The sequence below is a fragment of the Penicillium psychrofluorescens genome, assembly GCF_964197705.1.
Source record: "Penicillium psychrofluorescens genome assembly, chromosome: 6".
NCBI lineage: Eukaryota > Fungi > Ascomycota > Eurotiomycetes > Eurotiales > Aspergillaceae > Penicillium > Penicillium psychrofluorescens.
Window position 1 is genome coordinate 1,693,499 of NC_133444.1, and position 14,017 is coordinate 1,707,515.

General features: G+C 51.4%; 5 protein-coding genes across 5 annotated transcripts; 1 reads left to right on the plus strand and 4 right to left on the minus strand.

Moving 5' to 3' along the window:
• Positions 1 to 1,947: 1,947 nt before the first annotated feature.
• On the minus strand, positions 1,948 to 2,390 carry PFLUO_LOCUS9138 (uncharacterized protein; the record flags this gene model as incomplete). The annotated part of the gene is made up of 2 exons (XM_073786935.1): positions 1,948 to 2,156; positions 2,204 to 2,390. The coding sequence occupies 2 exons, from the start codon at positions 2,388 to 2,390 to the stop codon at positions 1,948 to 1,950; spliced, it is 396 nt and encodes a 131-aa protein (XP_073643140.1).
• A 1,197-nt stretch (positions 2,391 to 3,587) lies between these two features.
• PFLUO_LOCUS9139 (uncharacterized protein) lies at positions 3,588 to 5,266 on the minus strand (the record flags this gene model as incomplete). The annotated part of the gene is made up of 3 exons (XM_073786936.1): positions 3,588 to 3,859; positions 3,912 to 4,893; positions 4,949 to 5,266. The coding sequence occupies 3 exons, from the start codon at positions 5,264 to 5,266 to the stop codon at positions 3,588 to 3,590; spliced, it is 1,572 nt and encodes a 523-aa protein (XP_073643141.1).
• Positions 5,267 to 6,613: 1,347 nt separating this feature from the next.
• PFLUO_LOCUS9140 (uncharacterized protein) lies at positions 6,614 to 8,416 on the minus strand (the record flags this gene model as incomplete). Its single annotated transcript, XM_073786937.1, has 3 exons — positions 6,614 to 6,859; positions 6,922 to 8,318; positions 8,392 to 8,416. 3 exons carry the CDS (start codon positions 8,414 to 8,416, stop codon positions 6,614 to 6,616), a joined length of 1,668 nt encoding a protein of 555 aa, XP_073643142.1.
• A 1,437-nt stretch (positions 8,417 to 9,853) lies between these two features.
• On the plus strand, positions 9,854 to 11,443 carry PFLUO_LOCUS9141 (uncharacterized protein; the record flags this gene model as incomplete). The annotated part of the gene is made up of 1 exon (XM_073786938.1): positions 9,854 to 11,443. One exon carries the CDS (start codon positions 9,854 to 9,856, stop codon positions 11,441 to 11,443), a length of 1,590 nt encoding a protein of 529 aa, XP_073643143.1.
• A 1,607-nt stretch (positions 11,444 to 13,050) lies between these two features.
• Positions 13,051 to 13,897, minus strand: PFLUO_LOCUS9142 (60S ribosomal protein L19B; the record flags this gene model as incomplete). The annotated part of the gene is made up of 4 exons (XM_073786939.1): positions 13,051 to 13,194; positions 13,257 to 13,407; positions 13,506 to 13,775; positions 13,839 to 13,897. The coding sequence occupies 4 exons, from the start codon at positions 13,895 to 13,897 to the stop codon at positions 13,051 to 13,053; spliced, it is 624 nt and encodes a 207-aa protein (XP_073643144.1).
• Positions 13,898 to 14,017: the final 120 nt, after the last annotated feature.

Consider the following 14,017-nt stretch of genomic DNA (forward strand, 5'->3'; position numbering starts at 1 on the left):
ATTATCAGTCGAAGATTGGTGAGATAGAAACAGTATAGAAACGCAAGTGGTGATTTATAAGAAGCCATTTATTCCCTAACATCAGACTATTGAGGATTGCGATATTTCCCTCGGAGAGAACCATAGCCAGAGCTATAACAATCCTGTAGCATCACCATGACGTGTAATCCGTCGGTTTGCAGTGTCTGTAGATTGTTCCACACATGTTCACTTGCCCCGGAAAGGTGTACTGCTCAGTGAGGATGCCTTCACTTGCAGGTTCTCCAGACATATGACCGCAAGAAGTCAATGAGAACTTCAACAAACACGTACCTGTGCCGTCCATTCTCTCGAGGACTGCTGGCCACATTATTCGACCTGAGACTGGAAGAAGAGTGAGCTTCCCTGGCACATCACGGAATCAACCTTGTTCAGGGACGACGGAGAAGAAGGTCAGACCCATGAGATCTCTATAATTACAACGAGAATGTAGGGACCTGTGAAAACGACGCCGAAAATGACAACCTTTGGCGCTAGAAACGGCCTCCTTTCCACCCATAACTTCAGACGGCGAGTTGACCGTCCCCCGCCCTGCATCTATCTAATATTTAGTATACCAGCCATCCGCCTCTATAATTGCTTCACCCGGTGCGGCATAGTTCCATATAGACGCACCATGATATCTAGGGCTAAGTCATCCCACGCTTCCTGCGCTGCATCGATCAAAAGTGCATGTGTAGTATCGTTGTTTGGCATGTTTTTAAGCTCTGGGTGAAGCTTATAGATCTTACCCTTTAGCAGCGTCCATAGTTTTTCAATAGGATTTAAATCAGGCGATCACGCTGGCCATTCCATTACTGCAATACCCATCTCTTGTAGAGCCTCACGTACGATAAGTGCAGTATGCGTAGAAGCATTATCTTGTTGAAAGATGCCGTCTTGATTTGCGAGTAAGGTAGGTAGAATTCGGCGATATAAATCCCGACTAACAAATCGATCAATGCCCCCACGAGCTGATTCAGGGTTTCCAAAGAGAGGAACAAGGCCCGTACGCCGTGTAGAGCCAGAAAATGCAGCCCAAACCATCTGCTTCGTCTGTTTCCCCTGTGTTGGTAGACCACGTATATCACGCATGGGAATTTGATCTTTTCGAGACGAAAATGTAATTTCACGGCGCTCACCAATCCCACGCTCAACTGTACATTCGTCAGACCAAAAGACAAGGGCCCAATCACGAGAAGTATAGTGCTCATACATTCGAGCCCATCGAAGTCGTTGAGCGGCATGAAAAGGTGTTAAACCAGGTCAATCAAAAACAAGCCATTTTCGACGGCCTTCTTCAACTAATAGCCGACGAATCGACTCTTTTTTAACTTTATTATCAACATCCAAAAGTAGGTCATCGTAGGTAGTCCGAGGATTTTCATCGATAGCATTTAGAAGCTTTGCTTTACCATCGCCATCGAGTACCCGTGGTCGCCCAGGACGTGGTAAGAGCTCATTTTTAGCACGCTTATTAGCTAGATATACTGTCGGGTTAATCGTAGAGATTGGGATCGATGGGTATTTTGTCTGTATCTGCGAATAACTCCAACCAGCCACGTTTGCTGGCACATGACAACTTTTGTCACGGACAACAAGCACAAGAACCGAGGCATAACAATATTCTGAAGTCGAAACGCAAACTATGCCAACTAATACATGACATGTAGAGGGTTTAGTTTTCGAATGAAGTAGGGCGTGTGTGGTTAGACGAGTCAGCTCTCGATTTGGGTGAAAATTCATCACGACACAAGACAGATTACATGTTCTTATCCTCATATCGATCCAATAGTATCCAAATAGCAGAACCTATGAGAAGGCCCAATTCACATAGATTCTCTTGAGAACATATGGCTCACGTGAGCAATGACACACTCTTTCTTCCATCAAGATCTAGTCCCTCACAGATCATATAGAGAGATCCCATCAGCTAGTTCCACCATAGTAGCCAGACACAGGCGCCGCAATGCAATGGGCACCGGAGACCAGGTCATACAGGTCACAGCCCACGTTGGGGACATCAGGTGTTCCGAACTCAAAAAAGATGGCTTGAGTGCCATTGAATCTGAAATACGCATTGTCATATCCGTCGGTTGAGCCACAGAGGGAATAATCCAGGGTGGAAGGATAGATATCTGTTCCTGTTAGCATGAATCTAACGAGCAGCTTCCGATTTACTAACCTGAGCAGTCGCCGTCATTGTTAGGAGCAAATGGTTCACTAACACCATAGCAGCCGTAGATAGTGTCACCGGAGGAGGTGCCTGCTTGGAGGTAACATTGGTCGTCGGGCGCGATGACTTCAATCTGCTGCGAGACAGCGAGGGCCGCGAAGACAGCAGTAGTTAGAAGGGAAGTCTGGAAATGCATTTTTGTTTGAGACAGATTTATGTTGTTGGACAAAAAGCCTGCGATGCACGTCTTCATTAATATTCTGGGCATGTTCCTCATTTTCCTTCAACTTCCACTCTCCTTCACAAAACATCTTACATGGGGCCAGGGAAGGATCCCTAGGCAGATGAAACATAGGTCGCCTAACCCTAAGGATATCAAAATAGTCAAAATAGTCACATACGTAGGAGGCTTAGCTCCAGAGAATGTCGCCGACTTCCAGAACGCAGTGGGGCGGGAGCCAGTCCAGCGGGCAAAAATCAATGCCGATGATAATGATAGTCATCGGCATTGAAAATAAGGTGCCTAAAATAGTGCCGGGTACAAGGAACGGCTAAAGCGACCATGCCTTGCCACACAGCCTTGCCATGTAGCCCCCAAAACATGACTCGCACACCCTACCGTGTTCCCCAGTGGCATCTAGAATTGGCGTCCATTCCGGTTATCCGCCCGCTGGTTCGCCCGCCTGCCCCTAGCGTCCCGACGATATACGGAGTTGGAACAGGGGAGGTCCGGTCTCTTATATCGGGGCAACCAGAGCAGAGATTACATGACGGTGTATTGGGGCGCTAAACCGGAAAAGGCAAAAATAAACACATTCAGTAGTTCACAGGTCCCAATATTACATTTGCTAAACGGATTACTTGGACTCCTCGAGAGCAAGGCTGTCCTGTTGCTCGTATCTTTCAAGTGATGCCGATCTTGTACAGTTGGCTGGGGTCGGCAAAATGTCTCGAGCGTGTAATAGTAAATGCCGTAGGAAACAATCCGGAAACGGTTGGAACCACAGTGACATCGTGACTATTGTGAATTTCGCATTAAATTTTTGTTTCGCCCTGGTCAATATATTTGCCAGCCTTGGTGATGGCAGGATATAGTTACAATGATCGTGGGTCTTATACCTCCGAAATTCATTTGTGTTCCTAAATAGAAAAGCAGGTACCTTGCGGCCGGGCAGATGGTTCTTAGCAACTAGACAGAAAATAATGTTCAGACATTAATGGGCTTACAAGAGCCATGTTCTATTTTAAATATGTAATCAATAGAGGTATTCGTGCCACATCAGCCAAAAAGCAACAACGCCTTCAAAACCTGGACAAACCCATTGCACCCAAGATAGTGAAGATTCAGGAGATGAGAATGCAAAGCGGAAAACAGACAACAAAGTTGTTCCTTTCAGACCTGCGACACCGAAAGAAAATTGACTCTCTTAGCAATCACGTCCTCTTCTTGCTGTCGCCAAACCTCCTCCAGGCTTGTCGTGTCACCTCCACCCTCAGCATAATGCCCCTTATACTCATGAGATCTGAGTTCATGACTAGGAAGATTTTCAGCCTCCGGGCAAGAATCACTGTCATCGTTGTCTTCGTCCTCGTCTGGACCCTCCCCGACCCTGACGATTTTGTACGGTGCGGCGACCCGGACTTCGGAGTAGGACTCGGTGCCGACTAGAAAGATATCAGTATCAACGGACAAAATTAAGATAGATGGAACACCTACACATCGTCCAGTAGATGTATTTGCTGATGACAGGAGCCCAGAGGGTCAGAGCGAGGATTTGGCCGAAGGACCAACTCGTCCACTGAATCGTTCCCACGCTAGCGACCACGGCGTAGTACCAGACATAGATCAGAACAGAGATGAACATATACACCTCGAAAACTGTGATGATCACTTTAGGGATGTGCCTGTAGCGTTGGTGCGCGTACATTCGATGGACGAGTCGAGAAAGCCGACCCAGTGCAGGCCCCTTCGCGAAGAGATTGTTCAAGGCAGGCGACACTGGACGCAGCTCTTTAATCGTCCACTCGGCGAAGCAAACGATGTAGACCAAGAGGCAAACTGGGTTGATAGCGTACACAAACGTATCAATCGGGTGAATCGCGTCGTAAATCCACAAAAGATCTGCGCACCATATGAGCGGAGGGGGATGGCCTCCACAACTGGTTGGCCAGGTGTCGCCCTCCAAATCCACCAATTTGTTGGGTTGGGCAGCTTGGGAATAGCTCCAGAAGAGGGTGACCTGTGACATGATCAAAGTGACTGTGGAGAGGAATAGGATCCAGGCGGAGCTCATGTGCATCCTCTGCAGGCCCCATTGGCCGACGGTGATAGGCAAGATGCCCGCCGCACCGATCAGGCCCGTCAGAGCATGGTCCGCCCACAACTGCATCAGGGTCAAGGAGCCGAAGACGGTTCTGAACTTCATGGCGAACATGGTGCAAGCCTGACAAGCAATCATGAACCAACACTGTGCCTCTTGGAACTCGACCATGACGGATTTGAGCACGTATCCATGTTCCGCCAAGAAGTCCCTGGCCTTGTGTTCCCAGCCGAGGGCTTTGTGTCGAAGCTTGTCATTCTTCCGTTGACCGGCAATGATGGCAACCAGCTGGAAAAACCGAGGAGCGAGCCTGAACGACCGCAAAAGGATCCAGAGGTAGAAGACAATGAGTAATTGCATCAAGTACGAGACGAATACCTGAAAGCGTCAGTTAGACTGTTCTTCTGACTCTTCGAAATGGGATCAAATGTACCCCAGGGCCTCCAATATCGCTATTGACATGTGCGCTGATCCCACCACAGGCATTGCTGTAATAGAACGGGACCTCTTCGATGTCGGATACATTGAATTGCCAATTATACGAATAGGCGTTTGTATAGTCGCATCCTGCTAAATCGCCATTCGGGCTCGCACAGTAATCACTGACACACGTCGAGACGAGCTGCACCAGGCTATTGTTGTATGGGAGGTCGGTGCCGAGGTTGTTGGCATCATAGCAAGCCTTGAGATTGTCATAGGATTCGAAGACGAATTCGGCCTTGTCGCAAGACAATCCCGCAGCAGCTGCCATGGTGAAGACCTGCGCAACTCGCGAGGAGTTTCGGCAACGTGAAGAGTGAAAAGGAAATTTTAACGTTTGGGACTTTATTTATTAACTGACCAACTCCCTGTAGCTAACTATAATAAGAACGCCAATAGGGGTCCAAATAATCCCAGCTCGCGACAGACTAACACCCGCCGGGTCAAGATCGCCCGATCTAGCCCGCGCCCACCAAGGCAAGTCTCATTTCATGCTGTCTGAATAACGAGCACATCAACTTCAGGTTGTTCGTTCTATTCGTGCTGTTGGTAGATATCTCCAACACCCGATGACTTGCCGCCTTCATCGATCAAATCCCTGGAGCCGGATTCAAATCCCCGCGCCAAACGAAGAAGGAACAAGTGTTTCGGATCCCACACGAACTAAATAAGGCGTCCCCCGCTATGACAAGAAAGGGAAATTTATTCGCCAATCCTCGCAGACACGAGCACGCTAGCTTTGCCCTGCCCACGACGTGGCCAATCCCAGCCCTGCAACTATCGGCTTCCGTACACAGCGCCCTAGCACCACCACTACCATCACGTCCTCGCTGGCGTTTGGCTATATCAGCACGAAACCCCACCAACCCAGAAACATTCTTCCAGACTGGCACTGCAGCTGCGTTAATTGAGTTTACCGAGTGTCGCGTGAGCGATGGCGCTATCGTGGGCGCGGGTTAGAAAGATGGCGGCGTGATATCACAGTACTCGGAGGATTCAATCCACGCCGCGAGTAGTAGTCCGCCGTCGTGCTCGCGCCGTGCTTCCCTTCGCCGTCACCGAGAATTGTCTGCTCAAGCAGGTACATCGCACCGCCGACTTTCTGGGGCCGTCTGTTCTCGTTTGGGATACGCGACTGAATACCTGTCCTCCGGCAACGACACGCCATATCTTCTTGTGGATATTTACCGGTTAGCGCAGTCGCTTTCAGCAGTCACTGAATCTGAAAAGGGTTCTGAGTCTGTGTTCTGTAAAGTCGTTCTGGAACAAGGGCACGGTTTTGTTGCCCTTTGCCAGTTCCTGGATAAAGCGGCCTTCGATGCCATTTATACCTGAAGAGGTCAAGAAGGATCCTTCCATTGTGGCAGGCATGAGTGAATCATTATCAGTTGCTAAAACCATGCAAGATATGAATTGAGAAAGAGTATGTAATAGGAAATAACTGCTATATACAGCTCAAAAAAACCCCGTGTCTGCCCGAGACCAATAGGTATGATCAATGATATGTCCAAAGTGTTCAAGAAGGGAATAGGGCCATCTATAAACACAATACGCTGCATCTCGAACGACGCCTTCACTTCATGGAGTTCTTCAAGAAAGAATTGCAGGCCGAGCACGTCTATACCTTCCGCAGCTGGTAGTGGAACAGCCTCCACACGGCCTTCAGGCCCTCAACGCGATCGTTGCCATCAAGCAAATCAAACCACCGCGTGCGCTGGAGTTTCAGCACATGCCACGGTTGCTCGGAGCTATCGGTGTCTGGCGGGAAACTGCTGTCACCGTTGCCGAGAATTTCGAGATACCGCCGGTGGACGCGGAGGTGCAGAATCGAGATGTGGTGATTGATCGAGGAGACCATGTAGATCTTTTGTTGGAGCAAGTTAGTTATGAATCAATGATCAGACACGGGAGTGAGTTGCCACATACATCGTCAAATGGACTCTCCGGCACCTTGCCGATCTGCATGTACTTCATTCGCTTGTCCCAGAGGCTTGTGCCGGGCTGGAGGATCTTCCACTTTTCGCTATTAGAGAGCTTCCGCATCGCGCTTGGCCGGCGAGACAGTCCTGAGGCATAGTGCTCGAACTTGTGGCGTTTCCGTGCGCTTTCCGGCTCCGGTGCGGGCGAGGCGGGTTTACCTTCTTCCATCATCGAGTCTGGAAGAGACATCCCGTGGCTGTTATTGATGAGGTCTTCGAGGACCCCGTCATTGGGCGCGCCGCCGAACCGGGGCGTTGTGGTCCACCATTTACCCTCACCGGGCCGCAGCTCGATGCCACTATAGCGGGAACGTTCCTGCGCCGCTAAGAGCATGCCGCCGACCTCTCGGAAGATATCACAGACCTCACCGACCCCGGATCCGGGAGTTTCATCGGGAGTGCGGAAAGAGGTCTCTGGCCGACACTGTGCGATGAGGACGGGTCCTTCCAAGGTGCCGCTCCGGGCAACCTGACGATCGCGCGGAGACCGGCAGGCCTGGAAGGATTGTCTCACCGGGAAAAGGAGGCTCCTCACCATCAGCCGTGGAGGAAGCGGGGGCACCGTGACCTGGCATCCGAACGGCCAGGCGGCCAATTCCATGAAAGCCCGGACCACCTCGTCTCGAACCTCATCGGGCATCTCTGGACCGCAACCCATACGGCGTCCAGTGTACATAGCCACCGATGGGCGCGAGGCCACGTCCGGGGCTTGCGGCTCATCCACATCCATCGGGATTTGTGGCTTGTCCTGGTCCACCTGCATTCTATCCTCATCAGCCTGCTCTCCGTCAGCCGACGGCGTCGGTTCCGGTGTCGCAGGGCGCTCAAAGTAATGGTCCAGGCTTGTGTCCCAGTACTGCGATAAACGCTCCAATCCCACCCAAAACTTTCGCGACTGCGATACCCGCACCCGACTCCGACCCTCGCGGAGAGGAAGCCGAGTCACCTCTCGAAAAGCATCGTCATTGTCCAGGGATAGTTCGGTGTTGAGAATCTCGAATCGATCCTTGGGTGGGTATCGGACACCATTGTCCAACAGCGGTGGCTCGGCCGGATCCTCTGCCTCTTCCCATGGCACTGGAGGCAGTGACTGTGTTTGATCTTTGGGGAACATGTCTTGGACATCGACATCCGAGTCCATCTTGACGTTCAACGGTCGGAATCGGGCGATCGAGATATCCTCTGGCCGCTTGATGGCGGCCAGGAGGCCATGCATGCCTCGGATGGTCGAATCGGACCCGTTGGCGGCGACATCGGGGAGATTGTAGACGGGGAAGTCGAGTGGGGTCGGGCTGGAGGGAGGTTTTCGTTCCTTATCAGGATCTGAGCTGATGGGAGGCAAGGCTGGATGGAATGGAGTTCAGTGACAGTCGGAAACACGGGTATTCCTGGCATGGACGGAGGAGAGACGACTTACCCAGCCCAGAGCCCCAGCCAAACATGGTGGTGAAGCGTCACGTTCTGGCCGTCGGTTAAATAAGATTCTCGGCACCCGTCACATACTCCGACTAACGGCGGCCGGTCGGGAGGGTGTTAAAGAGAGACAAAGATGGAAACTCGAAAGGGAGATAAGAAGGAAAGACGAAAAAAATCAAAAGACGGGCCTCTAGAAAGACAGGGACTGTGGAACAACGAACGCGCCCAGAGAGAGAGTAATGAGTTGGCCGAAGTGGAGGGCGGAAAGGCGGTGGTGGTGTGTGGTGTGCTGTGGCTAGTGGAGCATCACTCAGTCGTCGGTTGAATAAGAATAATAATGGCATGGTTGTTACGTAGTTGGTTAGCGAATGTACTCACTACTCGTTAATTGCCTAGGGGTGATTTCGTCCATTAACTATCATACCAGTGACATGGTCTGCAGAAATGATAGCCATTCGAAGGTGTCGGGCACTTAGTCCGGAGCACTAACTTCCTACGTCCTGCCCATGATGTATTATTGGGCACGTCACTTGCAGAGGTCGATCTTTTTTTTTTTCCATCAAATACCCATGATTCAACCATGGATGAGCCAAGTTTCATCGTCAGGGGTGAGTGGCGGTTCTGTGCCACCGATCATCCAGGGTTCAACTGGGGCTTAAAAGCGAAACACCGGGGTCGCCGGCGACACTTCCTGTGGACTCCACCACAGGATTCAGAGCCGATACCATTCTCCCAAAAGGGCCTGCTTGACGAAGAAGAAGACCACGAAGATATGCCCGGCACTGAGTCCTAATCAAGTTCGATCATGCAGGCACAGAGAAGCGTTGCGACCCTGAAGATGATCGCCCGCACGGCCGCCACGGCGGAGGGCCAGAAGTGGCAAGCGGGATGCTGAGCACTCGTCGCCCCTCACAACTACTACAAGCGGCTGTTTTGTTCTTTGTTCAATCCGTTCAAGCGCGGGGTCGAAATGACGCCGTAGGCGAAAGGGACCCCGTTGGGGACAAAGGATCTCGTCGTTTTCTATCTTTAAATCGGGCCTTCCTTCCTGACGTGAGATCCCCGAATCTCTCGGTATAGTTTTGGCCCCCGTGTTGGGATCCTACAGCAGATCCCACCTTGAATCCTTTGTGGGACGCCGTAGGAACTCTGTGATTATTCTTGTACGATCATGTCCGCCCTGGACCCAGTGGCGGGATCCTGAGGGCTGCGAGGCAGAAAACGTGGGGTCTACGATTAAAGAACATGTTCATCATCGTTGCTGTCAGAGCTTCTTCCTTTCTTCTTATTCCTCGCTCCTCCTCCATTTCTGACTCGATCTACACACCCTGCATGTCACCCGGTCTAACGTAGTGACCACGACGTTTCATGTAACTCCCCGCACCGCTGGTCGTTCTTGAGATATCCCACTTTCTTTCTTCTTTTGATGTCCAGTCGGCCGGCCGACTAGACGAATTTCTCTTATGGACTTTGCCCTTCACCGCATGCAGGACATCAGCAACCTACGGAATTGGATAGGAGCACTGCATACGCCGCCGCCCGAATCGAAAACCACTGTATGGGTCACTGATTACTTCACTGAGGTTATCCATCCCACATACACCGAGATCGAAGGGCCGGGTTCTAGCTCATGGGACATTCCTCCATTTCCAACTTCCACGCCGGATCTAGATCCGTTTACTCCGCCGTGGTCATCTGGGGTTGCTGCAGGGCAGACTACTCTCGTCACCGACTCGTCCACTTCGTCCCAGCTCCCGAGGAGCCATACGAGTGCGTCGGAACCAGAGCAGCCTGCCGTGACAAGTCCGTCCAATACCATTGAATCTAGCACGACTAGCACTTCCAGCGAGGAGAGCAAGTCCACCACTACGTCGAAGACGCCAAATGCGTTTGATACGTCTACAACGTCCGCCACCACGAGCACATCCGACTCAACGACTACATCTGAAACATCTCGCACGTCTGACACGACCACTACGTTCGACACATCCATCACACCATCCACCACAGAATCTTCCCAGCCAACGCATCTGAGCATGCCGCCACTGGTTACACGGGCAACTGCGCCGCCATTACCTTCTCAATCAGCACCTGCCGGCGTCCTCCCAGCAGCAGCGGAATATGGATCCACAACGGGTGAAGATGTATCAGGCCACGCCGGGGTAATTGCCGGCAGCATTATAGGCGGCATAGCTTTCATCGCACTTACGCTCCTAGCCTGCTTTTACTGCTTTCGTCGCAAGCGACAAAGACCTCAGCGGCCAAACCGGCCAAGAAACATGCGCGAGGCCTCCTTCGGCTCATGGAATGCATCCAGTCAAATGGGCTCGATCCGGGTCCTTAAATACCGCCAGTTCTCGCAGCCCGACTGCGTCGATGCAGACACGCCTCCTGGATTGGGTCCTCATGCACAAAAATATGCAGATAACCAGACTACTGGAGGTCGTCCGGTGCCGTATCGGCAGAAATCGGGGATCCCAAGGCAGTACTCCAATCGACAGTACGAGAATCCATATGTCAACTACAGTCTCAATCCGGAAATGTCCGGCGCAAACAACGACATGTCATATAGTGACGGAAACCCGTACCCCAGCGGCACAAATCCCCACCGAGTATCCAGTCAAATCTCCAGTCGTTGGGCTCCATCGGTAGACTCGAACCCCTTTGCGGATAACGAAAGCCCCGTCTCTCCAATCATCGACCTGAACGCTCCCAGCCGCACGGTATCCTGCTACTCCCGAGCCTCGCACCAGGGCGGGCTCAACATCCTCGCGCATTACGATGGATCGGCACGCGACTCGCAGTGCGCGAGCACCTACTTTTATCCGGGCCAATTGACCGGAGATGATACAGATCATCTTCCCCCTGTTCCTCCTGTCCCAGATGGGATCAGCCGCACTGGCTCGATGTTGCGCGGGCGATCTCAGAACTTCTCTTCGCCGTTGGCTCAATTCGGCGGAGAACAGAGCGATTCATGGGATGTGCAGCAGCCTCTGCCTGCTGCGCTGCGCTCGGGGCCGCGCTGGTCGCCACCTCGTGGTGGTCTCTTCTAGACTGCATCTCTTGGGGCGTACTTGGTTACTCTCAGAGCTAGCTACTGTATATTGTCTTCCTTTTTTTTTTTTTTTTGCATACGCCGATTCCATCATCCCATTCGCTGAGCGAAATGAGGAACCGAACTTGACCACTTTACGCCCGTTTATGTTCATGTCAACATGACAGCCATTCTTTTTTTAGACGACCATTGATTCACTCATTTAACCTGTTATTGGCTCTGGAGATTCTCCCAGCTTGTGTGGTCTTTTTCGCCATCTCGATGGATCTGTCCGATGTATAAATGTGTTTGGCGTTCTCTGCGGATTGTTTTCGCGAGGTATTGATTACCTCTGCAGATGGAGTGGTGCTTAATCTAGAGTATCTAACACCTTAGTGGCATAGCTATTAGGAGTTGCATTTATTTTCTTTTCGCTATTTGCGCTTTTTTTTTGGCTACTTATTTTCTCTGTGCAGTTCGTTAGATCGTCTTGTCTATCAATTAGCACGATCTGAAGCTGATCCGGAACTTCCCATTTAGCCTCCCATAGCCTCGCAGGTAATCTTGACCCTTGTTCTATAATTGGTATGCCCAGGATAGTCACCCTAGATCCGAGTGTTTCAGAATTCGATGCGCTGGCCTCAGATTCCTGATCGCCATCGCCACTTAACAGCCATCTGACAGGGATCTCAATCACGTCAGCTAGTTTCGGATTTTCTCTTTTAAGGGGGAAAAGGGTCTGTTGGGGGATCATTGGGTGGCGGTTCTCGTGTTGGCTTGGGGGTTTACTGGTTTGGTTCCGCTGGCATGGTCATCTGCTTTCGAAGCAGAGTAGAGGAAAGAGGATATATATCTTTCCAGTTTGGGAAGGCCTGACACACCTAGTTCGGTTGAGTAATACATGTAGGTTCTGTTCTTTGATTAGAATCATACTGCTTTGAGGTTACGTATTATTTTTGTTGCTATCCACAAATCAGAATGGTGGTTGAGGGATGTTTTTGGACCCTGGCCCAGAAAGAGCGAGAGCTTCTACACACGCTACTACTGGAACGACAAAGAGGGTACTAGCCACGACTTGACAACCTGGATGATCTTTCATTGGAGCCAGAAGTATTAGGTTAACTTCTATTCCTAAAGAAAGATCGAGACCGGTTGTTGTACCATACACACCGGCACCAACTACGTCGGGCGGAGATTCCAGACCAGCACAGCGGCAACCACTACCATGCTACGATGTCACCGATCTTGTTTGTTTTGGAAAAAGAAAAATTTGTTTCCTTTCGCTTTCTCATTATGTATCAACAAGAAAACGTTGAGAGTATCACATCATCATCGCATCTTCCTATTTTGTTTCCCCCATTTCCCAGAGCGATCTCCAGTGAAGCCCCATTCCCCTAAAATAGGAGATAGAAGAGAGGGGTGTGGTGCTGACACATGAAAGACCGCAGAAAATGAGATCCGAATATAGGAAGAGCGCTACGGCCAGGACCGAAACATCCCAGCGCACATCACCCAAGACGTAAAAAAAACCTAACCTGCTTTATCCTCCGCACCGCCGGCTTGCGAGAAAAAACGTCAAACAACGGATGGGAATATGCTTTTCATTTTTGAGTTGGTTGGTCAGATTTACTCCTCGGCAATCAGAGCGTTGCGCTTGGCCTCAACCCGCTCCGCCCGACGCTCACGGAGAGCCTTGTTCTTGGCACGCTTAGCGTCCATCTCCTCCTTCAGGACACGCTCACGTTGGCGCTCGGCCTTGGCCTTCTGGATCTGTATTGGGAACCCCCAGTCAGTATGGTGTTATATTCAGATCTCAAATGGCCGTAACTTACGTGCTCAACGAGGGCACGCTTGTGCTTGAAGGTGTTACCCTTGCTCAGGTGGTACAGCTCGTGGTAGAGGTGCTTGTCGATCTTGCCGGCGGCACGGTAGCGGACGAGGAGACGGCGGAGAACACGCATGCGGCGCATCCAGAGGATTTGGCTGAAGTAGCAGTATGAGCATCGATTGTTTTTTTGCTTTTTCATAAGGGGACTCGATTGGCCGAGACAATAGGGGCCATCGGGGAAAGAGGTGCATACCTGGGCATACGGGCGTCCTTGGTACCCTTGCGCTTACCCAGACCGCGGTGACGACCGATCCGGCGGGCCTCGTTGAGCTCGCGGGCACGAGCGCGCGAGTGCATGGTGACGGGCTTGCGGATGATGAGGCCATCGCTGACGAGCTTGCGGATGGTCTGGCGGGAGTTGGCGTTGGAGATCTCGGTGGTCTCACTGGGGTCCAGCCAGATCTTGCGCTTGCCGCAGCCGGCCACGGAGGCGGCGAGGCGCTTCTGGGTGCGAAGGTTGACCCTGTTGGAAAGGAAAAAGACTCGGTCAGCACAATATTCCCACATTCACATTCCTCGACCACACAGGTCCTCCACGGGGGGTGTCCTGGTCGCTTTTCGCTGGGAAAAACACTCGTAACACATGGCAGGCCCTCTGGACAGTATGCAATCAACAGCTGGAGATGAACTCACATCTTGATGTCGGAGTGTCGACGGTCGTTGGCGGATGATGTTCGTTGCGGGAAATCCACACGGCGAAGAGGA